Source organism: Salminus brasiliensis, chromosome 13 (assembly GCF_030463535.1).
Source record: "Salminus brasiliensis chromosome 13, fSalBra1.hap2, whole genome shotgun sequence".
In the NCBI taxonomy this organism is placed as follows: domain Eukaryota; kingdom Metazoa; phylum Chordata; class Actinopteri; order Characiformes; family Bryconidae; genus Salminus; species Salminus brasiliensis.
In genome coordinates this window covers 8,163,477-8,190,414 of record NC_132890.1, presented here as the reverse complement: position 1 = coordinate 8,190,414, position 26,938 = coordinate 8,163,477, and the positions used below count along the sequence as shown (strand labels likewise).

Below are 26,938 nucleotides of genomic sequence, written 5' to 3'. Positions count from 1 at the left end.
TGGACTAACGCAAGGCTGGGAGGACCCGTGTCGTTATCTGTCGCCATGTCGATCGATTCTTGATTTTTGGATGGATGGTGACGCTTTCTTGTGAGGGAGCAAAACCAAGCGCGTGCCGCAAACGGCTCTCCTTGAGGGCTCTGAGGATAAAGGAGAGAAGGAGTGATGAGGGAATGGAGGGAGGGGTAAAACAGGGGGGAAGGCGGACCAAACCGGTGTGCCCGGATACACGCTATAACGGCTCGCCCGCACTGCAGATTAACCCTTGAGTCGCCGGGGGATGCTCACGTATTGGTGAGTACACCGTATCCCATATTAAGTCTCTATTAGCTTATACCAGCGAGAAGGGTGGGCTGGTTGCATGCATAGACAGGCAGCAGGGTGGTCGTCGTTTCTCCATGTACCCTTCTGAGAGCGCTGTCAGGTGGACCGCTGGTTCAGGTATGTGCCATTGCCATATCATAGGTGAGAGTCTGGCAGCTACAACTCTCTCTCTCTCTCTCTCTCTCTCTCTCTCTCTCTCTCTCTCGCTCTCTCTCTCTCTCGAGGCTGGTATATGCCAACATCCCAAGCAGTCTATAATCTATGTCAGTTCCAGTCGTCAGGACAGCTGTGGTGCACCGCTGTATCGCTGCTAAATCCCCGAGTGTTGTGTTTCCACTTCAGCACCACAGCGTGGACAGCTCCTCTTATTCAATCAGGCAGGCTTTATGCACAGTCAGCGATCAGGTGAACATCTAGTTCCCTGTCCTTTGGTTTATCAGCCGGTCTAGACAGTACAGTTTGCAGACGGTTGGCTTTCTTTAAAAGCTAGGCAGTCTGCATCTGGGATATTGCATGGTAAGTTTTCAAGTTCTGGCGCACTGTAGGACTGGTAACACTGATGGATGCTGAACATTAACCCAGCCAAACTTCTCAGTGGGTGAAAACTGATGTAGACTCTTATCATAAAGGGCAGCACTATATTACAACGGCTGAACAAGCACAGCGGAGTCCCACCGGAGAGAGCCTTCCTTCTGGTTCAGGTGATTTGTCTATTGTCATTATGCAACTTCTCAGCAAACCCCCCCAGGGTGAAGACCTACAGTGCTGTATTAACTCTTGCAGTGATGAATAAATACACACAGTGGTGCATTTTTTTTCTTACAGTGTTCATTTGTGTTCAGCCGGACTGTGTATAAACACTATGGGTGTGAATTGGACACTAGGGGGTTTGCGGTAAGTTTGAGTGTGGGGAAAGAGCTTACTGTGAGTATGTTTAAGTGAGCCATTAGATGACATATGAAGAGGGGTTTGATGAAGTTTACTCTAATGCAAATAGAAATTCTATTATATGTAATAGGGAATTTCACAATTAGCCAAAGATTTCACTATAGCAGTTTAGTTGCAAGAGCCTAAGGCTTCAAGAAGTAGACTTGTCATGGATTGCAGCTCATTTTTGAGATCACTATACCTAAGGTTAGTCTAAAGTTGTCCTAACTCACATTTCTTACTTCTGCATCTCAGTTTGGTCAACAATACATTAGTTAATAAGCTGCAGCTGAAATTGAATAAATACTGTATACGATGTTTAGTCTGTGGCTCCTCCCCCTCAGCTTGTTTACGGTTTATTCCCATCTGCAGGTTAGAGCGCCCCCTATGACCGCAAGGAGCTGTGGTGTTGATGGGATTCCAACTTATGTTCTCCTCATGTCTCTTAACAAGCAGGCAGTTAGACAGTTGCCCCACCCTAGAGCTGTGAAGCCATGTACAGTTCTGTGCCCAAGAAAGAAGGGAAAGGTAGATTCACTCACAACTGTGTAGCTTCTCAGCTCTAGAGTGGCCCTACAGTCTAACTGCTGCTTATCAAGTGTGTGGAGATTATACGTTGAAATTCCAGCGAGGGCTTATTGCTCCATTGTCAAAAGCGTTCCAGTCTGGAGACGACATGTGATGGGGGAGTTCTAACTTGCAGATGGGAATAAACAGTACACAAACTGAGGGGGCGGAGCCACAGACTAAACAGCTTACACAATATTTCAGTGCTCAGTGTTGTTGAGCAAACAAACACTTAAAATGTTAAATTTAGTTGCTTTAATGACAATTTATTAACATGTTCAGGGATCTATTTTAGTCACATTTTGCACATAATACTTTTATGTTAATGGAGGATCATGAGAGGGTAGGTAAATCAGCTCATATTTGTATATCTAAAGAAAGTATGGAAAGGCAATTTGCTGATAGTTGGTGTGCTGCAGTTTAAATACCCTTTGGGGTCGTTTGCTGTTTGTGTGTGGGGCTTTGTCTTAAAATTACTGGGTTGCTGCACAGAATGAAATCAGTGTAATTAGCAGTGCCACATGACATCATGAAAACTAGGCTACAGAAGGACCCAAAAAGATTCATTTACATCTTAGGAATTACATTTCTGTAATTGTTATTATATCATAAAACAGTACCATTTCAGATGGGAAACACTCCAGTATAATAAGAGATGCACACATAAAAAAAGTTATTAATTATAGTTTATTAATCATATCACTGCAGTGTATGATTCCAGTATACCTTGCAATATATTAACACGCCCGAATGAACCCCTAATTATAAACACAGTTCAAGACTCTTACAGATTATCTAAGGATAAGTCTGGACGCTCACTGCACACAATAAACAATTTTCAGATTCATTAGAGGCTCATTTGCATATTGTGGCCTTCTGCAGTATCAGCATTGCAAAGGCCAGGACTGCTGCAACAAACAACAAACAGCGTGTTAATTGCATAGAAATCTCAAAGGCCGTTCATGTAACCTTTCTGTGATGTCACTCCATCCCTATTTACACAAACTTAGGGTGTATGCAACAGTATAATTCTTCAAATCACATCTATACACTCTTAACACTGAAGGTAATGCAAATGGTTTTATGAGCAATGCCATAGAAGAACCACCTTCAGTCAAAGGAAACCGTGTTTGTAGGACCTTTTAAAGGTCTAAAGAACCTTCTCTTAAAGTAAACATTCTTCACTGATTTATTGGTTCTTCACATGAACACAAACATCTCTGTACAAATCTGGTTCTTTATGGAAATAAAAGTGGTTCTTCTAGATATCCCTCAAAGAACCATTGCTAGCAACTTCATTTGGTGCTACAAATGTGGATATTCGCAACTCTGGTTTTAATCATTATGCATTGTACATGCAGTAAAAGGGAGATTCAGATAAGCCTTTACAGACAAACATGGACAAAAGTATTGGGACACCTGCTCATTCATTTTCTGAAATCAAGGGTATTAAAAGAGTTTATCCTGCTTTTGTTGGAGGAGGCGTTCTACTAGATTTTGGGCATTGCTGTAAGGATTTGATTTGCATTCAGCAATCACCACCCCAACTCATCCCAAAAGTACTGGATGGAGCACCATTATTTTAGAGAACACAGTTCCACTGTTCCACATTTCAGTCCTAGTCTATTGGCAATACTTCTCTCTAGGGATTAGACAAGCTGTGTGTGTGCATTTACACATTTGTGTCAGCAATGGGTGCAGTTTAAAGTAGCTGAATGTATTTATTAGAAGGGGTGTCCACTTATATAAGGACATATAGTGGATATATTATGTTTTCTGCAATCTACTGACATTTATATTGATCTGTATTGATAAGCCCACATCAAGGTCAACAGGAAAAAATGTACATACGTTTTTCTTTCATTGCTGACAAGGATAGTTTTACACACGTCTACATTTGTCCAGTGTCTCCAAATGTACATTTTCCATGAAAGCTTTATATACCACTGTATATTTTCCAAGGGTTTGCTAAAGTGACTCAGTGTATGAAATAGGGAGCTCATTTTGCCCTTGGCCAGTAAATGTTATGCTCCCTGTGGACTGCCCACACAGGAACACTTCAGTAGAGTTAAAGGAACACAGTGTTAAAGAGAGTCTGAGTGCATGGAGGTGTGACAAGGACAGCGTATTGCGAGAAGGACCATACTACTAAATAATGTAGATGAGGATGACTAAGCCACAGCTGCTAGGACAGCATTTTAGTATAAATAAAGGGCAAAGTGTTTGTTCTTAGAGATACGTTGACATTAACATTGTTCTGTCTTTTGTTTGTAGGGCTAGTGTGGGAAGAAGGTCCCATCGATGACTTCATTTGTCGTCAGAGAGTAGACGTGGTCCAGCTTTCCACAGAATTCAAATACAGCCAAAGAAACAAGGCAATCCTCAGGACCAGCCAAAATGCCAAAAGTCCTACTGTGACTGTCTCTTTCTTCATCTCTCAGCACTCAGCATCCTCTATATAACATCACTGACGGCGCTTTGACGCACAAGAACCCTCAGCCAAAACATTGGCTGGTGGGATTGAGAACGGAGAGAGCCAGCCCATTGAGTCAGGAGCATTGACAGTGGTGGGATAGTTGTGGGTGGGCCCCAGGTGCCGGATGCAGAACCTCTTCGAGCAGAACTTGGACATGGCCACGGCTCTGCTTGCGGGGGAGAAGCTGAAGGAGCTGATCCTGCCTGGCTCCTCTCAAGATGAGAAGGGCGGTGCCCTCGCCGGGCTAATGGTGCAGCTCAAACTGGAGCTGCCCTTTGACCGTGTTGTCACCATCGGAACTGTCATTATCCCCATCCTGTTAGTCACTCTGGTCTTCACACGGAACTTTGCAGGTTGGTGCTTTCAGAAGAGTTCTCCTGTGTGTCACAGTCAAATGATGTACATCACTCTGTACACAGTGTCTGATTCGGCTGTTCACCGTCTAAATCAGGGGTCATCAGTGACCAGTTAAACATCCATGTATAATCACTTGATTTGAAGACTGACACCAATTGATTGAACAAGTAAAATGAGATACTTGATTGGAATGGAAACCTGCAGCCACACTGACCCTTTGTGGATATGCGACTGGTGACCCCTGATAATTTTTTTTAACCCCCTTGAAAGTTATCAGCAGTAGTGCCAGAAATCTCAATGGGATTGAGGTCAAGACTTCAAAGTCACTGACTGGGACACTGCAAGGCATTCACCTTGGAGTTTGTGAGGCACTCCAAGATTGCCTTGGTCTCTGTGTTTTTGGGAACATTAAACACTCTTAAAATAAAGGTGTTATCAAGGTTCTTTGAGCAATGCCATAGACGAATCACCTCTGGTTCCATAAAGGTGCGTTTCCTGATAATCTCTGTCAATTACGCCAGTTTCCCAGAAGCCTTTTTTCATTCTCCAAAGTTTTTCCCCCCAGTACTTTCCCCAATTTAACCCACCCACTCACTACGACTCCCCCTATCACTTGCTATGCTCCCAACACTAGGAGGGTGAGAACAAGCACATGCCTCCTCCAATTTATGTGAAGTCAGCCACCACCTTTTTTCAAACTGCCACCAGTGCAGCATTACTAGGCAGGAAATGGGCTTAGAGGAAAGAGTCAGATTACCAGCTCTAATAAATCGGCCACCGGACACCTGTGCCAGCCAGCATCAGTGATGAGGATAGAGAGCGCCAACTACCACCCAGAGAGAGCATGGCCAATTGTGCTCTCTCAGGCTCTGGCTGCTGATGGCGAAGCAGCAATCCTCGGGTCATAGATCCTTGGGCCATAGTTTCAGTATCTTAGTCTGATGAGCCCCACAATTGTCGTTCTTTGTTGACTCCGCGTTCTTTGTTGACTGATCAATCCAGACACACATAAGAATTTTCTTATTGTTGCCACAAAAGTATCATTAGGCAAATATGTATTATTTGACTAAAACTGATACACAATAAGTCTTTAAATTGCTGGTATAAAAACATGCAATTCCCATCCATGTGACGCTGCTAGTTAGTTATTTAAATGTGGCATTTAAAACGAGGGGTAAGTGCACAGTGCTGAATTTTGCAGTGGAGATGAGTGGAAAGATTAAGGCAGGGTAAAGGACTGGGAGTATGAGAGAAGGCTAAGAGGGAAAGATAAAGGGGATTTAGGTTGAACGCTGAGTCAGTTTGACTGCATAGCAGCATGAACCAGGCTGCAACCCTTGTACCAAGCCAAAAGAAACTCGAGGGCAGGGGTAGACAACAAGGGCCAGAGTCCAGAACAGTCTTCCCTGATTACTGGATTTCCCAGATTTCCCTGCTCTCAGACCTACTAACCCTGGCAATTACCAGGTGAGTTGAATCAGGTGTACTTAAGCAGGAGATTGGCCTCCCCTGGGTTTGTTTTTCTCAGAGAAGTCAAAAATGTGTTTTGCAGTTTGGATTGCAGTCAGTAGAAGAAGGCCACCACAGTAATTTTTGGAATGAGAATGAGTCCAGTATCATTTGGATATACTCTAATGGACCGAAGTATGCGCTGTCCACTTGCCATAGTGTTACTAATGTACCATTTGCATCTATTAAATTAGGATTGCTAGCGTTCCTCTGGGTCGTATTGGCTCTTGTACTCTCTGATGCTCTGTAGCACAGTTTAATTAACACAATATTGATGACAGACTATTCCCAAGAAGATACTTCTGTCGCTGACACCAGCCGGCTGCTTTTGCCTCAAGATGGTTTTGTCATGGTTTTCTAAGATAACGCTTAGTATTTGTTACAATACTTATCATCTTATAAAAGTAGAAGCCTGATAAAAGAAGTCTCTAATGCCTTTTTTCACGTCTCAATCTTTTTTAGAGGAGTCAATATACTGCTACACCCCGCACAACTTCACTCGTGACCAGGCCCTCTATGCCAGAGGCTACTGCTGGACAGAACTACGGGATGCCGTACCTGGCGTGGAGCCTGAACAAAGGCCCTCGCTGTTTGAGCACAAGTTTTTACCCTATGCCTTGCTGGCGTTTGCAGGGATCATGTACATCCCAGCCCTGGGCTGGGAGTTTCTCGCCTCCACTCGTCTTACCTCTGAACTCAACTTCCTTCTCCAAGAGATTGACAACTGCTACCATCGTGCAGCCGAGGGCCGAGCCCCCAAGATCGAGAAGCAGATCCAGTCCAAAGGTCCAGGGATCAGTGAGCGGGAGCGGCGCGAGATCATTGAGAACGCTGAGAAGGAGAAGAGCCCAGAACAGAACCTCTTTGAGAAGTATCTAGAGCGGCGAGGGCAAAGTAACTTTTTAGCCAAGCTATATTTAGCGAGACATTTGGCCATCATCTGCCTCAGTTCCATTCCCATCACCTATTTGAGCACATACTACGCCTGGCAGCGGCAGAACGAGTTCACCTGCGCGCTGGGTGAGCCACCGGACATCAGCAGCATCCCAGAGCTGCGGTTAATTGTGAACTGCAAGCTGCCAGCCGTGCAGCTCCAGCGCATAATGGCCGCAGTGGACATTGCGCTGCTCTGCACCATGAACCTTATCATTTTAGTGAACCTACTACATCTGTTTGTGGTGCGCAAGTCCAATTTTGTCTTCGACAAGCTGCACAAAGTCGGCATCAAGACGCGGCGGCGTTGGCAGAAGTCGCAGTTCTGTGACATCAACATCCTGGCCATGTTCTGTAACGAGAACAGAGACCACATCAAGTCTCTCAACAGGCTGGACTTCATCACTAACGAGAGTGACCTGATGTATGACAATGTGGTGCGCCAGTTGTTGGCCGCTTTAGCACAGTCCAACCATGATGCCACACCGACTGTTCGAGACTCTGGAAACCAGACAGTTGACCCAAGCATGGACCCCTCTGTACTGGGGGTGGGAGAGCTGGGAGTAGAGGCTGTTATCAAAAGACCCAGGAAGAAGATGAAGTGGATCCCCACATCTAACCCTCTGCCACAGCCCTTTAAGGTAAGAATCATCCAGAGTTGCGACAGCATCATAATCCCCAAACTGTTTTAAAAAGGAGAAGCAGTAGAGCTAGACTCACTAGTCACTAATCAAACATAAACCACAGTATTTTCAGCAAATCCTAACGTCTTTCATAACATTAAAAAAGGCTCAGCTTAGCAAATCAAGCCTGAGGCATGTCTCCAATTGTAATTAGGAACTGTCAGCTAAATTAAATTTCCTAGTTTTGTACATTTTCTGACTCTCTTTAGACTTTGCAGTTATTCAACATGGGCTCAAACATGGGTTTTCAGCTTGTGGTTTCAGAAATAAATATTTCTATTAAGAAATGACAGTTCAGGGGAACTGTAGAGGTCAATATAGAGAGATCTGGAAGACCAGGAAAACCCTGCTCATATGCTGGTAAGACAGGCAAAGCAAAACCACAGAAAAACAAATAGTCAGAATATTCCAAAATGTGACAAGATCGAATAATACCACTACCTACCAGTGAGCTACCTCACCATGTGGGAGACATGTGGGGTTTGATTCCCGGTCTGGGTGACTATCCTGCACCACACTAATTAGAGTCCTTGGGCAAGACTCCTAACACTGCATTGGCCCACCACTGTAATATGAGTAACCTTGTAAGTCGCTTCGGATAGGATAGGCTAGGCTGTTCAAACTTGTTAAAGAGGCTAGTGTATTACGGCTGAAAGGATTCACAAGTGGGGTTAAACAAACATTAAGGATTTCCATTCTATGTGGGACTGGGTAAGATCACACATCGGTTTTGGAATGCAGCTAGCTATTAAAGCTGTATAAGCTAGCTAGGTTGACAAATTACCTGACAATGACAGCTAAGAGTAGGGTGTTACTGTATGTCTCACCCTGTGAAACTAGGCTAGTTAAACTGGTGATGGTTAGCTAACTGGCTAAATTAAGCTGGTGATTATAAAAATTTTAACTGGTACTCTGTAGTAACCCTTACAAAGGAGCTGTCTGATAAACATCCCATCCCATTTCCGCGTATTTCAGGTGCATTAAGCAAAATCCATGTATGTCTTAATAATTGTGCAGGAACCTCTAACTTTGACTCGACTGGAGAACAGCATGAAAGCAGAGAAACCTAAACCCTTGCGGCGGAAGACTGTAACAGATAACTTCATTGCCCCTCTAGTGGACACCAAGAGCACACAACACCCTCCCAGAGGTAAATGACAAATAGTTAGACATCTTCAGACACGTAGGGCAGTGATGATCATATTGATTTTTTTCACTTGAACAGAACCCTCTGGCAAGATTAGCTTTTTAAAACCTTTATCAGAAATCAGTGCAACTGAGAGACCAGGGTCTAGTGCTGTAACAAACAAGGCCGTCAAATAACGACATTGTACACCACGACACTCTTTTTAATAAGTGAACTCTGAACCAGTTCTGGTGTGGCTTTAACACATTCTCAGCAATTCCTTTAAATAAGTTTCTCTCAATTATGTCATTAAATCCATTCAGTGTTTGACTCCTGTTGTTTTTTGTGTGACTTTTTCACAGCTGCAGAAACAAACAGTGCCATGGAGAAGAAGCACACACGCAATTTCTCCCTGGATGTCCATCCGTATATGACGAACATTCAGAAGCCCAAAACAGAAATGACCAATCCAGAGCCGCCAGCTGCTGAAAACACTCTGGACACTGTGTACATCGAGGGCACACACTCTGTAGTCCACGTCTCCTCCACGCTTACTGGTAATCCTGCACTTTCTTTCAAAGGATAACACTAACTGATCCACTCAGACTTCGGTCCATTCTGAATAACACTGCACTCACATTAAAGCAGTGGGAGCAGACTGTTTAGTTATCTGATAACTGACCCCCTAAACACAATGACCAGTGCTTTTTCTGGATTAGGGCACAGCAGGGTAAGACCAAAACTTACATCCTCTTCATACAACTACTGCAGAACCTGTATGAAAACACTGTGGTGTGTTACTGTGCTCAGTCACTAAACTACTAAGTTTGTAGTTGTCATTCATTCCCCGGTGAGAAAAAGTGAAAGTGGATTAAATCTTGGAAAACCACAGAAATCACGTAAACAGAACTAAACTGAGGAGGCCATGTTTTGGAGCAGCAATCTGCAGGTTTACTACAGAGCAGTCTCAGTTGCCTAATGTAAAGCATGCCAGTGCTTTCTTGAATTACAGTGTTTTTAAAAAGAAAGCAGAATTTGTGTGTGTGTATTGTAAATTTGATAGATTTACACTAGCAACGCTAGCTAAAAGCCACTGCAATATTCCCCAACAAGCTATCATTTATTACCTAGCTAACAAAAATCAGCTTTCTGTGACACATGTGCCAGAAATTGTAATATTTACATTAAAAAAGAGAACAAAAATAACTTTACATGTCCCTTTATGTAGTTAACTGGTAGCTTGGTAGCTATGCTAGGCTACAGGTGCTAAACCGCTGTGTATTTTTTACATTAGCTTAATAACTGTGTATGAATTAGGTCAGTGATCATACAGCTTGGTTCCCTGACACCACCAACATCTGTATGCCCCAGGGCCCAAACACTGGGGCAGGGGTGGCTCAGAGGTTAGAGCTCCGGGCTATTGATAACAGAGTTGTGGGTTTGATACCCGGGCTCGGCAAGCTGCCACTGTTGGGCCCTTGAGCAGATAGACTCTTACCCCTAAACCGCTAGTCTAGCATTTTAGCCACCAGAAAGCTAAATAGTCTGGCAGAGGTCTATGAAACCCACACATGCAGTTTAATTTTTTCTAAAATCTGAATGTAAAAACAGCTGCCGTTTGATTATGAAGTACCAGCTGATACTTAATGCTAGCTCTCTTTTTGGGATTTTTTTTCTAGTTACTCCTCTCTTGTGTGTGTTTAATCAATGAGATTCACAGTTGCAGATGTAGAAAACTTTTATCTTTGTGATATTCATCTGGAGGTTATTTTGGTGGAGAATAAGGGGCCATTAAGGTGTACAAGAAATGGCAAGTGAGAATGTGAGATTAGGGCCAACTGCGAGAGATTCACAGCCAATGTGTGAGAGTCGTCAGCCTTGTTGACCCAGTTTCTGCAGTAGTTGTATGAAGCAGAAATCTTAGAGTCTCACCCTGCTGTTGCCTTAATCGGAAGAAAGCACGGGTCATTGTGAAAAGGGTCAGTGGTGGCTCTCCATTAAAACTGCAGTCACAGTATTGCATGTTGACTATACTGAATCAGTGGTTCTCAAATCAGTCATCAGGCTTCCCAAACGGTCCAGATTTCTGCCCCAACCTAATTAGCAACGCATTGGGACAGAGCAAAAATTTGGACAATCCATTAGGACCGCTTTGAAAACCACTGGTCTCTGTACTGTTATAAACGTTGCATAAATTTTAATCAGATTAACATTTTGGCCCCATCTTTAATCCTTTAGAAAAGAATGACCCTCCTCCTCAGTCCACCACCGCTGCCTTTTCCACAGTGACCCTCCCCACCACCTCCTACATGAACGGAGGGACCGCTACCTTGCCTCCCCCCGATTCCCCTAAGACCAAGGAACCTCTGAAACAGAGCGCAGAGCCTGAGAGTCAGCCAGTATCCTACAGCCGCAACCCCTCACACCCGCTCCTCAGCATCCACCACACACTGTACGAGGAGGAGGAAGAGGAGCAAGGCCACAGAGACAAACTGGTGGAGAGGCCTGCTGAACTCATCGCTGCTGGAGAGTGCTAAAGACGCACACATATATATACACACACACACACAGACACAGACAATATAGATATATAGATATATATATATTCACACCTCAGAGTTTGCACATATTTCACTTCTTTCATCTCTTAGCACCAAGTCCTTAGGAGGGTAAACTGTGTGCCAGCACTGCACTGACCACCTCATCTCGATAGATTCACCCCTCACGGTGCAGCACACTACACCCGATCACCTACTGTGCTTTAGGTGGAACCAGTGAGGTCAGTCCACCGGGGAGCTTGTGGTGTACAACGGACAGCTCTGTGAGAACGGTGGGGCGCGCACATACAGGTAACTCCAAAATGTTCCTCTGAAGACACTGATTACTTATAGTGAAACATATCAATGAGGAACGAGAGTCCGTTCCCACGACTAAGCGCAAACCTTGGTGCTCACTTGAATGGAATGTTTTCCTGTGACATTCCAAAGGTTTCGGAGGGGATATAAAAGGATATAAGGGTTCTAACGGAAACTTCGTCCTCTTTTATAAACCTCACAATATGTGTCCCAAGTCAAACACCATGTTCCTCGCGACTTCACCTTATTTTACTGTGTGTCCTTTGGTTGGCAACGTTCCGTAGATTTCAACAGGTATCCGACGCAATATATTTATTCCTAAATTATGCAAAATGTTGTTGCAATAATATGCATTTTGAAATACTGTATATATACAGAACACAGACATATCTCAGCTCGCCATTCACATCACGTGATTCTACAGCCCAAGGACAAGATCGTTGTTGTTGTGAGCTTCTTCTTCATTTTATCTGGCTTCCATTCGTGCACGCGTTCACTGATTGTGGTCATCCCAGCTGGAATCAAGGAATTTCTTGGGTACAAAAAAACATGTTTTATGAAATGTGTATGTATGAGGGCATCAGCAAATACACAAGGCTGCTTGTCAGCTAGAGCAGAAATCAGACACCTAGAACAACTGGTGCCACCCAAAACTCCAGCTGACTCTTTACACAGAAGGCCATTCAAATGCACCTTCTACTCTAATATCTATATCTATCTATCTATCTATCTATATCTATCTATATATATATATATATATATATATATATATATATATATATATATATATATATATATATATATATGAACAAACTCATGGATATGTGTTAAATGTCACACCACCTTGCAGAGCCTACTAACAGCATTGAACTCCACTGATGCACCTCATCTTACTCATTCACAAAATACTTCCTAGTTATAGGAATTCTGCTACATTAAGTTGCACCCATTGCTGAAATAGATGTGCAAATGCATACACACACACACACAAAGAGCTCGTTTGGTCCCTGTAGAGAAGTACTGGCAATAGAATAGCAGATACTGTATATCTGGAGCAGATAGTTAAAGCAGAAGCTGTTAGCACCATGCTGCCTAATGCCAGGTGTGGGCTAGAGGGGTATAAAGCCCCCCAGCATTGAGCTGTGGAGCAGTAAAGCTGTGTTCTCTGGTGGTCAATCTAATACTTTTGAGATGGGTTGGAGAGTTGGGGATGAGGTGGACATTCTGACCTCATTAACGCTCTTGCCACTCAATTCAATCAAACGCTCACAGCAATGCTCCAAGATCTAGTAGAAAGCCTTCTTCCCTAAACAGTAGAGACAGTTACTCCAACAAAAGCAGGATCAGCTCTTTTTAATTCCTTTGATTTCGGCAGAAACAATGAATAAGGTGTCCCAATACTTTTGTCCATATAGTGTATCAAAAGGCATAGCATTGTAGGATATACCTGCTATTAGCAATTTGCTTCTGCTTAAAAAAAAGCTTTAAACAATAACTCTCTTTTACAAATATGGCTCTTTATGGAACCAAAAGTGGTTCTTCTTTGGCATTGGTCAAAGAACCATTTGAAGAGCCTTGATTTTTAAGACTGTAGACTGGCACAATACATTGATCTCTTCTGTAGAGAGAACTTCATAGCACCAACATGCGAAATGAGAGTGCTGTAGTAGTAATTGTGTACTCCAGATATTATTCCCTGTCCTGTTCTTGATATGTACGGTTTTATACGACGGTGTAATTGCTATTTCAGTTCTAGATAACTAGATAAATCAAACTGCCAATTCCCCCAGACCAGAGAGACGCTGGATATCAAGCACAACACTGCTGATCGATGCACTCCTACTCTTTTTATATCTTAACCACAAGAGGTGACGTCTGGCTTAAATATGACATTTCCATTTCCCTTGTCATACCCATATAATTCAGCCTTTTATGGAGCCTTTTAAGGCTCTTTGTGCTATCGACCGACTTCAAGCTGGATGCCTATTCCTGCAGAAAACCAACAGCATTACAAGCAAACCTAAATGATCACAACAGTTATCAGGCATATATGCTGCATGTCATGTGGATCATACTCAGTTACATTACCGAGACGTAGGACTGATGAATGTCATCTAGTTTGTCTTGCACAAGTCAACCCTTAGGCGTGTTTGAATGAAGCGCAGGGACACATTCAAATACATTTAGAATAGAACTGTAGCTTAGATGGGTCTAATAGTTGTTTTTCAGGCAGGTCAGTGGTACTTCACTACTAGTGTTGTGTGAACAGTTAGAGCTTAGTGTTGTTAGGCTTGTCCTTGGGTTAGTGATCAATCACACTTTGTTGGGACAAGTTATCACCAGGAACTGTTCTGAATGTATGTAGTTACAGAACAAATACAGATACGTTTTTAAAAAGAAAATAAAAATGAACCAAACCTAAACTGCAGTGTGTTGATCTATCACAGACCATATTTTTCTCTTAATTAACTAACTCACACCAAGGGGGCAATTTAGCAGAGCCAGTTCACCTACCATTGCCCCCTAGGGGTGAGTGTGTGAGTGAATGGGAGTGCTTGTTACCCAGCGATGGACTGGCGCCCTGTCCAGAGGGTATTCCTGCCCTGCAGCCAAAGGTTTCGGGTTAGCTCCGGGACCACTGCGACCAGGATGAAGCGGATAAGAAAATGATTGAATTAATAAATTAATCAATGGGTTAATTAACATCTGATTGGCTAGTCATTTTTCAGAATATACATACATTCTTACATTAAATACAATAGAGATCATTCTGTTTATACTTATATGCTTTATAATGCATTATAATCAGTGCTGTTATCTGTTCAAGAACATAGCATTTTAACTTGTGATTAATCAGAATTATTCACAGAATATTGCATGAAAAATAATATATTATATTATAATAATATATATATATTATATTATATATATATATTATATTATATAATATTAAGAAAAATAAACAGATCCCTCTAGACAGTTAATTTTAATTGTTGAATTAAATTATGATTAATCACAGAATTAATTTTTTAATAGATTATAATACATCATAACTGTTTGAGGTTGGGGTTTATAATGCTTTTATGATTGCACCTAATTGTCAACAACCTCGTACATGGTACACGACACAATATTATTTTGCTAAAGATTAAGCTTTTTCGTTGACCTACACAGAGAGATACATGGACTGTACACTAGGTGGCAGGATCAGAATCACTAGGCCAGAATAAGCAATGAGATTGCAGGGTTAGCAAACCTTCCTGCTCTGCATATCATATATTTACACATAATCCATTGATATTTCTGTGGGTCTATAGAACAACATAGACTGAAATCCAAATAGCATATTTATCTTTTTTACAGATAAAATAATTGAGCTCCAGGTTGTCCTCTATGCTTTCCCTATTTAGACCCTTGTTCTAAGGATTGAGCTGACTTTTGGGCAGCAAAACCCCTAGTACATATTATGTAGTAGCTTCTAGTATATGGACACTTTATGGACAGAAGTATTGGGACACCTGCTTATCCACTGTTTCATCTGAAATCAAGGATATTTAAAAATAAAGACGATATATATTTTTTAGAGAGTCTCTACTGTTCTACAATTTTGGAGTTTGCATTGCTGTGAGGATTCGATTGCATTCAGCAACAAGAACATTAGTGAGGTCAGGATGTTGGATGATCACCACCCAACTCCCTAACTCCCCCAACTCATCCCAAAGGTACAGGATGGAGCACCAACCATCATTCCAGAGAACACAGTTCTTCCACTGCTCCTCAGCTCAATGCTGGGGGGCTGTATACCCCTCTAGCCCACGCCTGGCATTAGACAGGGTGATGCCAATAGGTTCATGTTTATCTGCTCCAGAGAGTCCCATTCAATCGCCAGTACTTCTCTACAGGGACTAGACAAGCCCTGTGTGTATGTGTACATTTGCACATCTGTGTCAGCAACGGGTGCAACTTATTCAGAAGGGGTGTCCACAAACATTTGGACAGATGGTGTAACTGGTGGCAGTGGCGGCTCCAGGCTATTGATAACAGGGTTGTGGGTTCAATTCCCGGGCTCGGCAAGCTGCCACTGTTGGGCCCTTGAGCAAGGCCCAACTTTACCCTCTCTGCTCCCCGGGCGCTGGAGTTGGCTGCCCACTGCTCTGGGTGTGTGTGTGTACTCACTGCCCCTAACACATGTGTGTGTGTGTGAGTGTGTGTTCACTACCAGATGGGTTAAATGCGGAGGACACATTTCGCTGTACACTGTACAGTGACAAATACGTGCACCTTTACCTTTACCTTTAACTGTGTAACGATTGAGGAGCTCATGCAGGAAACTACAATACCCAGAACCCCCCGCGGGGTGGGCGGTGATAAGACCTACTAGGAGCGAACTGTCTCACCGATGTCTGCTGTAAGTTTGCTCGTTTCTTCTCTTGCTCGCGGGTTTAATCGCCTCCTAAACTCGGTTTTCGGTTCATTTGTCTTTCTGTAGTTCGCGTACTGGTGTAATCCTGGACTGACAAGCTCTGTCAGCAACATGAGAAACTTTGGGCAAACTCGGCAGCGGCTCTCCGCTTACCAGACAGCCGGAGTGACAATGCTAACGTTAGCTGTGTGCGGCTTTAGTGCTAGCTTGCTAGCTAGCTAACTATGCTAGCTAGCTACATCTGTTAATCGGCGAGCTGCCTGACTGACAGCTGCTCGTCCTTCTAGGGGATGATTTCTACATCTAATAAAGCCGACACTGGCGGAGCAGTTTGCCAGACTAGTGAGGCCAGCTGATTAGACGACAAACACGTTAAAAAAGGGGGTGTTGGATGGTTACGGAGATTGTAGCTAGCTAGCTAGCTACCTGGCTAACGTTAGCTAGCTAGTTAGCTGGCTGGCTGACTCCACGTATCAGCTAGCGCCAGCTAGCATTAGCACGCGTCTGTGTCTGAGCACGGCAGCTCTGCTTACTGCTTACTAATGTCTTGCTTGTCCTCATGTCTGCCGCAGCTTTGACGTTACATCGTGGATTGATCACCTAGCTGTTTAGTAAGGTGTTTTGTTAAAGCGTTGGATAATATCTACATCAGTGAACTAGCTAGCTAGCTCCGGTAATGATTAGTTAGCCAGCGTCAGCTCCTTACTGAACACCGTGTTGTAGTAGAGGTGTTGACAGGTGGGTATCTAGCACTAGGTCAGTTTAATGCATTTTGTCAAGTTGTTCCTGCATTGATTTACATTTTTACATGATTTAATTTAATCGTCCTTTCCCTCAGTTTCACAACGGGTCCCCTCAATCCTTTCCCTCAGTTTCACAACGGGTCCCCTCAATCCTTTCCCTCAGTTTCACAACGGGCTCCCTCAATCCTTTCCCTCAGTTTCACAACGGGTTCCCTCAATCCTTTCCCTCAGTTTCACAACGGGTCCCCTCAATCCTTTCCCTCAGTTTCACAACGGGTCCCCTCAATCCTTTCCCTCAGTTTCACAACGGGTCCCCTCAATCCTTTCCCTCAGTTTCACAACGGGTCCCCTCAATCCTTTCCCTCAGTTTCACAACGGGTCCCCTCAATCCTTTCCCTCAGTTTCACAACGGGTCCCCTCAATCCTTTCCCTCAGTTTCAAACCGGGTTCCCTCAACCCTTTCCCTCAGTTTCACAACGGGTCCCCTCAACCCTTTCCCTCAGTTTCAAACCGGGTTCCCTCAACCCTTTCCCTCAGTTTCAAACCGGGTTCCCTCAACCCTTTCCCTCAGTTTCAAACCGGGTTCCCTCAACCCTTTCCCTCAGTTTCACAACGAGTTCCCTCAACCCTTTCCCTCAGTTTCACAACGAGTTCCCTCAATCCTTTCCCTCAGTTTAAAAACGGGTTCCTCAATCCTTTCCCTCAGTTTAAAAACGGGTTCCCTCAATCCTTTCCCTCAGTTTCACAACGGGTTCCCTCAATCCTTTCCTCAGTTTCACAACGGGTTCCCTCAATCCTTTCCCTCAGTTTCACAACGGGTTCCCTCAATCCTTTCCCTCAGTTTCACAACGGGTTCCCTCAATCCTTTCCCTCAGTTTCACAACGGGTTCCCTCAATCCTTTCCCTCAGTTTCACAACGGGTTCCCTCAATCCTTTCCCTCAGTTTCAAACCGGGTTCCCTCAATCCTTTCCCTCAGTTTCAAAAAGGGGTTCCTCAATCCTTTCCCTCAGTTTCAAACCGGGTTCCCTCAATCCTTTCCCTCAGTTTCAAAACGGGTTCCCTCAATCCTTTTTCCTCAGTTTAACAAATCGGGTCTTAATTTTTAGAGTCAGTTTCCTCAGATGAATAAATAATGTCCTCAGTTTAGAGGGCTGCTTTAGGGAACAGTGACTGAGAATACTATTTTTCTACAGTGATCTGTCTAAAGCTGGAGAAGAAACATCACTAATGTTCACAATAGATACCACGCAGACTCCATACGTTTCAACCGTGAGAATAAACTTGTCACATTACTTACTGTAGAAACGAGTAGACGCATGCAAACTGCCTACATTTACTTTTAGTCCTTGCTGACTTGACTTGAATCTTCTCTCTTGACAGAGAACGGAGAGTTAATCTTACTTGACGTTGTACCATGGACCAGGACAACAATTCAGAGGTAAGACTTTGTCAGCAATGGGCTAGGAAATGTAATTACGGTTCCCTCACAGTGGGGCAGGGATGGGGCCACTCAGCACTCTTTAAGCTTCATATGTGGCTGGTAAAGTGTCAGTTAGCTAATATTAAGTAATATGCTGTACTGTTGAACACTCACCTTCCCCTGAATCACTGAGTTAGTGAGTGGTTCACTCAAACAAAAATGATTGGGAATCGCAGCAGGTCTGTGGCATTTCTGACTAGTCCTTTACTTTTTCTGTGGGGGCAAGTGTGGACCTTCCATTACCAATCTTGAAACTTGTACTGAGCATTTAGCCTGAGCTGACTGATAATAGTATCAGGACTTGGCAGCGAAGGTGACTGAAGTGTTGCCAGTAAATAATCAGTCCTGTAAGCCGGGTTTCTGAACGGGGATTAAGTCTAATAGTGGACTATATTTTTTCTTGCTGTGGAAAATCTGTGTGTAGTCCAGGACTAAACCTAATCTCTGTCTGGGAAACCAGATCTTAATCTTTGTGGGTATGTCAGTATGTTGTCTGGTGGTATGTTCTGTGGTGGCATGTGGCAGCCCTTGGTCTTTTGCTTATTGTGTGCTAAACAGATTAAGCCATGCTGCAGCCCTCCACGCACTGAGCTTGTGTTTCCATCCGAAACACAAACATAGACTTTATTTATTTATTTATTTATTTATTTAATGCGTTGTGATTACAAAGTTAGAACTTCCTATAGGTTAGAATGAGCCACTTTTTACCGCACCCTCCTTTGCGAAACAGTCAGTCAGTATTAGCTAGGAGGTGTGATCAGAGGATGCTGTATTTGCACATTATGTCGGGGATGGCCTGATCACTCAAACCCATTTCTCAAAAAAACTAATTATAGTCCTGTGGCCCATCCTGACCTGTGTTTGTGGCCATTTACATTTGTGAATGCAAAAAAAGACATTGACCTGTGGTAATGTTATGTCTGGGTCCATATTCCTAAAGCTTTTCAGTGGAAATTCTGAAACGGGATAAGATTTCACTTATTTGTGATGACATTACTGACAAGAATGGACTCTAGATCAACACTCCTCTCACAAGCTTTCACAACACAGGCCTGCTATTAATAATGAGTGAGGTCACAGTCTTTTGTGATTAGGTGGCATTTGCTTATGTGGGAAGTGCGTAGCAACAGTGTGGACTTTAGACGTGATTAACTTTGGAAACACTTTTTAAACACGCTTGCTTACAATGAAAGTGAAGAGATATATTTTTTTCTGTTGTCTTAATTGTGGTTTATGTTTTCTGTGTGTAGGATGAGTCAGTTGGCCCGTCAGAAGATGACGCACAACCTCCGTTTCCTCTCGGACTATGTGAGTTTTTGCTGTTTTACTGGTGAAGCCGTTAAGTTTGTGGTAGGCACTTGTGCCTGACCTAAATAACTGGGTTTCGTGAGAAACAATGCTATTTCTAAGGACCATATCAACAATTAGGGTTCAAGTACACTTTAAATACAAGTTGCAGTGAGTTTAACATGAAATTAACATAAACGCAGTAGTGTAAAGGATTGCTGGTTTTCTTTTTATAGCGGACTCTGAGGCGGTGGAGGTATTGTGGCAGGTGCGGGCTCAGCGCAGGCAGGCCAATCCTGATCTACCTGACACCGTAACTCGGCTCACTACTCCGGAGGGCAGTGTGGTCTATCTGGTGGGAACCGCACACTTCAGTGACAGCAGTAAAAAAGATGTAGCTACGGTAAGAGCACATCACTCGGATGACATGAGAAATGAATCCTGTATCCCAAATTGCAGAGCATTGAGCAACACTGCAGTAATACAGACTCACTGTAAATAAATGATTCAAATTATGTACTGACTTAATTATGTTATGGAGTCTACAGCAATGCACACCCGTTATCAGATTAATCATGATCTAACTTATGAAGTTTGGGCATTTCGCTGAAGTGTTTTTTTCTTTATTGAAGCAAAACAGAATTGTCAAATAGTTACATATTTATTAGGATTTATCTCTAAAGTAGACATTTATATTGCCAATATTTTACATTGGGGTGAACAAAAACTATTTTGTCATCATAAAAATTCCATCATATATTATTTTCCACCCTTAACCTAATGTATATTACGTGTGTCCATTTGTGACATTTGTATTTGCCGAAACCAGTTATAATTAATTTCTGTTTTCTTCATCATTAAAATATGTGGGTGTTTGTGCAACGTCATCACAGAGATGCAGTTGGCTAACTTTATAATGTAGTAAAGTAATTATATTTCTGTACTTGAGACTTAATGCTATTGATGCATCTTTATCCTGATATCACAATATTATACTGTATTTATTTGGCCCAGCTCTATTAAATAATATGAACACACACCACTTAATTGGTAATGGTCAGATTACTTGGATTTAATGTTTCCATTTGAAATAAGTTGTGGTTTAGTTAAATTTACTGTTTTGCAATTATTTAAATATCAGCAGAGGAAATAACACATCAGCACTGTAGCATTATCTACTGAACCTGTTTATAAAACCTGCACTTTGCTTCTTTGTACTGCAGTCATCCCTAAAGTCTTGCATTAATGAGAGAAGATATTGTGTTGCAATGCATCAGCTTGTCAAACTGATTTAGTCCCTTTAAGGGCCTTTCCCCCCTCCTAATATGAAAGGGCAATACATTTCCAAGTGATTTGTTTACTTGGAAAGCCTGTCTGGAAGGCTGTCTGGGCGCCATCCCCACTGTTAGCACAGTGCTTGATGTGGGGATTTTTTTTTTATTTCTCTTGTCTGCGGTTTATCAGACGATCCGTGCCGTGCAGCCAGACGTGGTGGTGGTCGAGTTGTGCCAATACAGAGTGTCCATGCTGAAGATGGATGAGAAAACCTTGCTGAAGGAGGCCAAAGACATCAACCTGGAAAAGGTCCAGCAGGCCATCAAACAGGTGAGCTACATGGCAGATTGTGTGATGTAATGCATCAGTAAACATCATTTTTACTTAACGTGTCTCTTTCCTGTGTTGTCCCATGCCAGAATGGTGTGATGTCCGGCCTTATGCAGATCCTGCTGCTTAAAGTCTCTGCTCACATCACAGAGCAGCTAGGCATGGCCCCAGGAGGAGAGTTTAGAGAAGCTTTCAAAGAGGTTGGTACAGACACAAGCATGCATGCACTCACCACTCACTTATTTCTGGTGATGCATGAGTGTGCTGTTTCTTTTACAATATCTTTTGCAATCTGATTCTCTCCCATAGGCAGGTAAAGTGCCCTTCTGTAAGTTTCACCTTGGGGACCGACCAATCCCAGTGACGTTTAAGCGTGCCATTGCTGCTCTAAGCTTGTGGCAGAAAGCACGGTTAGCCTGGGGCTTGTGCTTCCTTTCTGACCCTATCAGGTACCTTCAGACACTCCTCACTCAAACATGCCCTTCATATACAGACATGGATAGACGGGGTTACGTTTTATTGGATAAGGGAAATGTGATTGTGATACATCTTGGATATGTATGAGATATGATGGGTATATGTTATGCATCAAATCTACATTTTTGTATTTGTTTTTTTTTTAAGGCAATGGTCTGATGATACTTATTTGATTCTGGCATCATTGTCCATAGCTAAAGAACAAATATGATGTACTTCTTTTATTTGTCAGCAAAGAGGATGTAGAGAAGTGTAAACAGAAGGATCTGCTGGAGCAGACTATGTCAGAGATGATTGGCGAGTTTCCTGCATTGCACCGCACTATCGTGGCAGAACGAGACATCTACCTCACGCACACACTCAGACAGGCTGCCCGCTGTGTGGAGGCACCTCATAATGCTCAGAGTAAGTAATGTACAATGCCAGCTGTCCAAAATCGCAAATTTAAACAACTGTCCAAAAGTGCATCTTTAGCTTCTACAATTTATCAATGTATCTTTGTACAAGAGAACTAAAAGGTTTTACATAACATTCATAACATTCAAATATTGACTCCCATTCATATTTTAGCTACATTAGCCTTGTAGTGCCATTACAAAACTTAAGAAGCAACTTTTAGATGCAACACTATTGTGACAAAAGTTCTGGGACACCTAAACTTTTCTTTAGACGTCAATGATATTAAAAAGCAGGTCTTTGTCACACCTGGTTGGAGTAACTGTCTCTATTGTCCAGGAGAGGCTTTCTGCTATATTTTGGAGCGTTGCTGTGAGGACTGCATACAGCGTTAGTAGAGTGTTAGTGTGGTCAGGATGTTGGATGATCACCATTGCACCTCACTCCCAACTCCTCCCAAAACCATCATTCCAGAGAATACCGTTCCACTGCTCCACAGCTTGCTGGGGGTCTAGGCATTGTTCTGACAGATTGGGTTTATGTTTATCTGCTCCAGAGAGTCCTATTGTATTGGCAGTACTTCTCTTTAGTGACTAGACAAGCTGTGTGTGTGCGCATTTGCACATCTGTATCAGCGATATGTGCAACTTAAAGTAGCTGAATGCATTCAGTGTTTGTGAACCATTCCTACAGTGCTCAGCAGTAAGCAGTGTAATCTAGCTTTCATTTGTGTAGAAAAGATCCTGGAACAGACCCCTGCTTTCTTTTTAGACAGACGTGGGGATGTACAGTACTGTGAAGGCTAGTCTAGGCTTAAGAACTGTTAAACAGATGAACGAGACCTGTTTGATCAGTGTATCATTGTTACATATGCAAATGTTTTCTCTCACAGAAGTGCCTGCTGTGGTGGTGGGAGTGGTTGGAATGGGCCATGTTCCTGGTATTGAGAAAAACTGGGACAAAGAGCTCAATATTCATGAGATCATGAGGTGTGTAGTTGTGTGGGGTTTTATTTTTTTGTGTGTGTGTGTGGGGGGGGGGGATTCTGTGAATGACCAAACCAGGTTTTGACCGATGTTCTGCATTTGATTGCTCTTTCCACTCAGTGTGGCGCCACCATCTCGAGTTGGCTGGGTGTTGCGGACTGTGTTGAAGGGGGCAGTGCTGGGCGCCCTGGGCTATGCCTGCTACCGTGCTGGAGGAGGTGTGGGAAGGGCGTTGCTCTCTCTACCTGCTGTCCAATCGCTGCTGGAGAATTTACGACCGCCCCCTGCCTGACCTCTAGTATTTCAGTGGACCTTCATGAGGAGGATGTTACGCTAAACACCAGTGGCCTTAAGTACAGCTGAGGGGTAGGGTAGACCTGGTCGATACCCTTCTTAACACAACTGGAATTTGAGGTGTTGTTGGCTTGGAGCAGCCCTCCGTCATCTACCCGCACTCTCTACCATGCTCTGTGTTCCATCAGACACAGAGCTGTACTGCCAAAGAACTCGGACAGTACTTCTCTATCTTTTTTTTTTTCTTGTTTTCCCACTTTCTTACAATTCAATACATAACAATACAAACCATTTGAGAACTGTTACAGTACAGAACAGCACATCTTCTCCCTTTGGTTTATATGTTCTTCTCTTTGGAGAACTGTATTCGGTTGTGCTGACTGGTTTTTGACATCATTCTAGGTAGCAGGGAATCAAACAGAATATGCAACATATCCCGCCATTCTTCTGTCCTTCAAGGTTTTTAGTTTTAAGTCTAGTAAGGACCTGACAGTGCTGCAGTAAGCACTTTTTAAAAAAAAAAAAACAAACGCTACACCAAATTTCTTTCTTTTCTTTTTTTTTGGTAAGAGTGTATGATGTGTTACTTAGGTTTTAATTTTTATCACAAATGATTATCATCGCTGTCATGACCATAACTTGCATCTCCAAAATGACAACTTTACAGGAGAAGGAAAAAACCCTATTACAAGTCATTTTTTAAGCTCTTCTATTGGCCAATTAATCAATTTGGAGCCGATGTACTGAATAACTGCCAGATTCACATTATTACGAAAAGCAAGAAAACACAAGAATGGAGATGCATGGTTTTTGCGTGACAGCAACGTTATATTAACATGGTCATGTGATGCACATTCGAATATGATTTTGACCAAAGTAATTTTTATGCTTTTCAGAATTTTGTGGAGAGAAATGAGTCAAGACCCTTTCAGATTACACCTACTTAAGTTGGGTTTGTCTGAGTGCAGATGTATGTGCAGTTTAAGGGGGGGAAGGGGGGGGGGGCAAATACTAAGTAGTTACTTGTAGGATCACCCCAGACAATGTCCATAGGTCCGGTTAAGAGAAAGTGTCAATAGCCCGTTTTTAGAGAAAGTTCGCAGTAGCGAATAAACCTGGCAGCCTTGCTCAAGTGCTAGCTGCATGGGTCTTTGACTTGTCCTATATAAAGCAGACAGTGCATTACTTTGAAAATGACAACTGAATGTCTGTGCATTATTAACTCTTCTAATGCTGAAAGTCCTTGGCATGGTGAGAAGTGAGTAAGATCTTCATGTTTCAGAATTGACCTTGAGATGTTGAACTATGCCCATGTGAACTTGACAAGTGCCTCCCACCCGAGTTACCTGAAAAAGGGCTAATAGACAAAAAGGTGATCTTTACCATCTGATTATAATAAACAGGTAGTATTAACAGTACATTCTTTCTTTTCTTCATGTATGCTAATTTCAGTTTCAGTCGTCTTAAGTTTCTATTTACTTACTTGACTGGACTTGAATGTGAAACCTCATGCTCTGTCTTGAGAATGAGGGCTTGACTGCAGTTCAGTGGAGTAACAGCCCAAGGAGGCTAGATGTATTGTGTCTGGTGCAGTTTTAAAAAATAAAGGTTTCGTGAAGTGTTCTTGGAGGGAGACCACTTTATAAAGGTGCTGTGAGTGTGAAGAACGTGTGAAAACTTCTTTGTTTTAAATCTTTTTAAAAGCTTTACACACACACACATCCCTCTCTTATAAAAATGGTTCTTCTGTGGCATCGCTCAAAGAACCCCTTGTAGAACCTTTATTTTTTGGGAGTGCGCTGTAATAGACTCACTATGTCAGTTATATTTTATGTTATATAAATATTAGAAATGGTTACCTGTCTTTCTGCACTTGTAATCCGGAAAGCGTACAGACTGTACTTTCAATGTTTCTAAACTGAACCGTTAAATGTTTCCTATTTGGCTCTACCTCTTTAATAAACACTGCTTATCAGTTATTCTCACCTGAACGAGAGCTTTGTCGGATGATGATCTTACACAGTCTGGCATTTTTACATCCAAGGAATGCATTGGTTGACTTTGATTGTAACACCCCCCCCCCCCCCCCCCCCCAGCCTTGTTTAAGTTAAATTAATGATTTTATTATTTACCATTATAGCTGTTCTCTGAAACAAATGGTATGAGCCATGTGCACATTGAGGTGCGGTACTTTGTAAGAGAATTCATGACTTTTATATATGAGCAGTGAGACCAGACACGAGTCATCTAATTGGGGGTTTATGGAGATGCAGGGGTGAAACTGGTATTGGGATCTGCTGCTGCTGCTGTTCTTGGGTTTGGGTGTTCAAGCCTTACTCTTTTCTCAATGCTGCCTTTTATCTGTCTCATTCTGGGCACACTTTTCTGTCTTTTTGTTAGCTTAAAGCTCTAGATATCCTAACACAATTACAGATGGCCTCTCTTAAGTTTGTAAAAACTCCCAACTTTTATGTTGGTAAAATAAAGAAGTCTCAAGACTATGTTCTTGCATATCATGAGGTCTGGTGAATGGAGAATACTATGCATGTTGAGCCATATGGGTTCCTCCTACTGGAGTATGAATGGTAGCTTGCATGTTTTCCCTATTTGTTAAGCAATAATTCCTAATGTATGTGATAGTTGTGTTCAGTTTCAGAGAAAAATGAAGGTGCCACAGCGTGTTTCATTCTTTTCTCTTTTTTTTATTTTTTATTTTTTTTTTTTTATTGACATGCGCATAACCCATTTTACAATTTCTCTAATTCTAGTACTTACCAGTGTTTACTGTATTGTTTTCCTAATGACTGTCCTTCAGATGACCACACAGTGTTTTTCCTTTGTGGTGTTATTAACAACCCTAAAAAAATGCCCAATTGAAACACCATTATACAACTAAAATCCTCTTAAACTCTTAAATAAAGATATTCAAACATATTCTGTGGTGTTTTTGAGTCTTTTTGTTTTTACTCTCATCTACAGAGCCCCTTAAATATCATACTAGAATATAATCTGTAGAGACAAAAAATTATTTACCAATATGTTCCCTAGATTTAACAGTACGTTCCATTTAATTTCATACATAATTCCTCAGTTTAAATGAAAGCTTTCCCTCTAAACTGTGGAAACTGATTTTATTAAATTCTGGAAATCATTTATTAATCATGTATTAAATTGAGCAAAAAAGTCCAAATATTTTAATAAATGTTTCAATAAAGATTTCTACCTTGATCCTTCGGGACCCACATCAGGTCAATCAACGAGTCAAGCCAGTTTTACAATTCCCCCCCAACAAGTACCCATGGGACAGTGAAGCGCTGTAAGTGTGGTAAAGCGCTGAGGATGGACCTCATTATGCGCACTGTACCAAATACAGTTAATTTCATCAGTTTCAGTCACACATCCTTATTTCATTCCAGCAACAATGCCAGAACTCTGCCTACAGGCCGCTTCTGTGCTATCTAGGTTTGGTAGCAGTTGAAGCAGTGATGA

General features: G+C 42.4%; 2 protein-coding genes across 4 annotated transcripts; both read left to right on the top strand.

The window, feature by feature from the left end:
* The first annotated feature begins 205 nt into the window (after nucleotides 1–205).
* On the top strand, nucleotides 206–18,344 carry panx2 (pannexin 2). 2 transcript variants are annotated; one of them, XR_011980803.1, is made up of 7 exons: nucleotides 206–294; nucleotides 4,093–4,647; nucleotides 6,623–7,734; nucleotides 8,794–8,926; nucleotides 9,265–9,459; nucleotides 11,141–11,751; nucleotides 18,305–18,344. XR_011980803.1 is itself a non-coding variant. In XM_072695497.1 (6 exons), exons 2-6 carry the CDS (start codon nucleotides 4,419–4,421, stop codon nucleotides 11,437–11,439), a joined length of 1,968 nt encoding a protein of 655 aa, XP_072551598.1. In that variant the 5' UTR covers nucleotides 206–294; nucleotides 4,093–4,418; the 3' UTR covers nucleotides 11,440–12,480. The 2 variants fall into 2 exon arrangements, 1 of the variants encoding a protein (XP_072551598.1); XM_072695497.1 differs by lacking the exon at nucleotides 18,305–18,344 and having other exon boundaries at nucleotides 11,141–12,480.
* Nucleotides 16,123–26,383, top strand: trabd (TraB domain containing). Of its 2 annotated transcripts, none has more exons than XM_072695499.1 (10): nucleotides 16,123–16,165; nucleotides 18,305–18,362; nucleotides 19,655–19,712; nucleotides 19,928–20,094; nucleotides 21,156–21,296; nucleotides 21,386–21,496; nucleotides 21,606–21,745; nucleotides 22,006–22,178; nucleotides 23,062–23,158; nucleotides 23,276–26,383. In XM_072695499.1, the coding sequence occupies exons 2-10, from the start codon at nucleotides 18,339–18,341 to the stop codon at nucleotides 23,445–23,447; spliced, it is 1,083 nt and encodes a 360-aa protein (XP_072551600.1). In that variant the 5' UTR covers nucleotides 16,123–16,165; nucleotides 18,305–18,338; the 3' UTR covers nucleotides 23,448–26,383. The 2 variants fall into 2 exon arrangements, with proteins under 2 accessions (XP_072551600.1, XP_072551601.1); XM_072695500.1 differs by lacking the exon at nucleotides 16,123–16,165 and adding an exon at nucleotides 16,759–16,918.
* The last annotated feature ends 555 nt before the right edge of the window (nucleotides 26,384–26,938 follow it).

What these genes read in the sequence shown, in the direction of transcription:
- panx2 (XM_072695497.1), top strand. Translation starts at nt 4,419, where the DNA reads ATGCAGAACCTCTTCGAGCAGAACTTGGACATGGCCACGGCTCTGCTT. An exon ending in CTTCACACGGAACTTTGCAG is followed by an intron (nt 4,648 to 6,622) that starts GTTGGTGCTTTC and finishes AATCTTTTTTAG; the next exon opens with AGGAGTCAATATACTGCTAC. An exon ending in CACACAACACCCTCCCAGAG is followed by an intron (nt 8,927 to 9,264) that starts GTAAATGACAAA and finishes ACTTTTTCACAG; the next exon opens with CTGCAGAAACAAACAGTGCC.
- trabd (XM_072695499.1), top strand. Translation starts at nt 18,339, where the DNA reads ATGGACCAGGACAACAATTCAGAG. An exon ending in ACCAGGACAACAATTCAGAG is followed by an intron (nt 18,363 to 19,654) that starts GTAAGACTTTGT and finishes TTCTGTGTGTAG; the next exon opens with GATGAGTCAGTTGGCCCGTC. An exon ending in AATATTCATGAGATCATGAG is followed by an intron (nt 23,159 to 23,275) that starts GTGTGTAGTTGT and finishes CTTTCCACTCAG; the next exon opens with TGTGGCGCCACCATCTCGAG.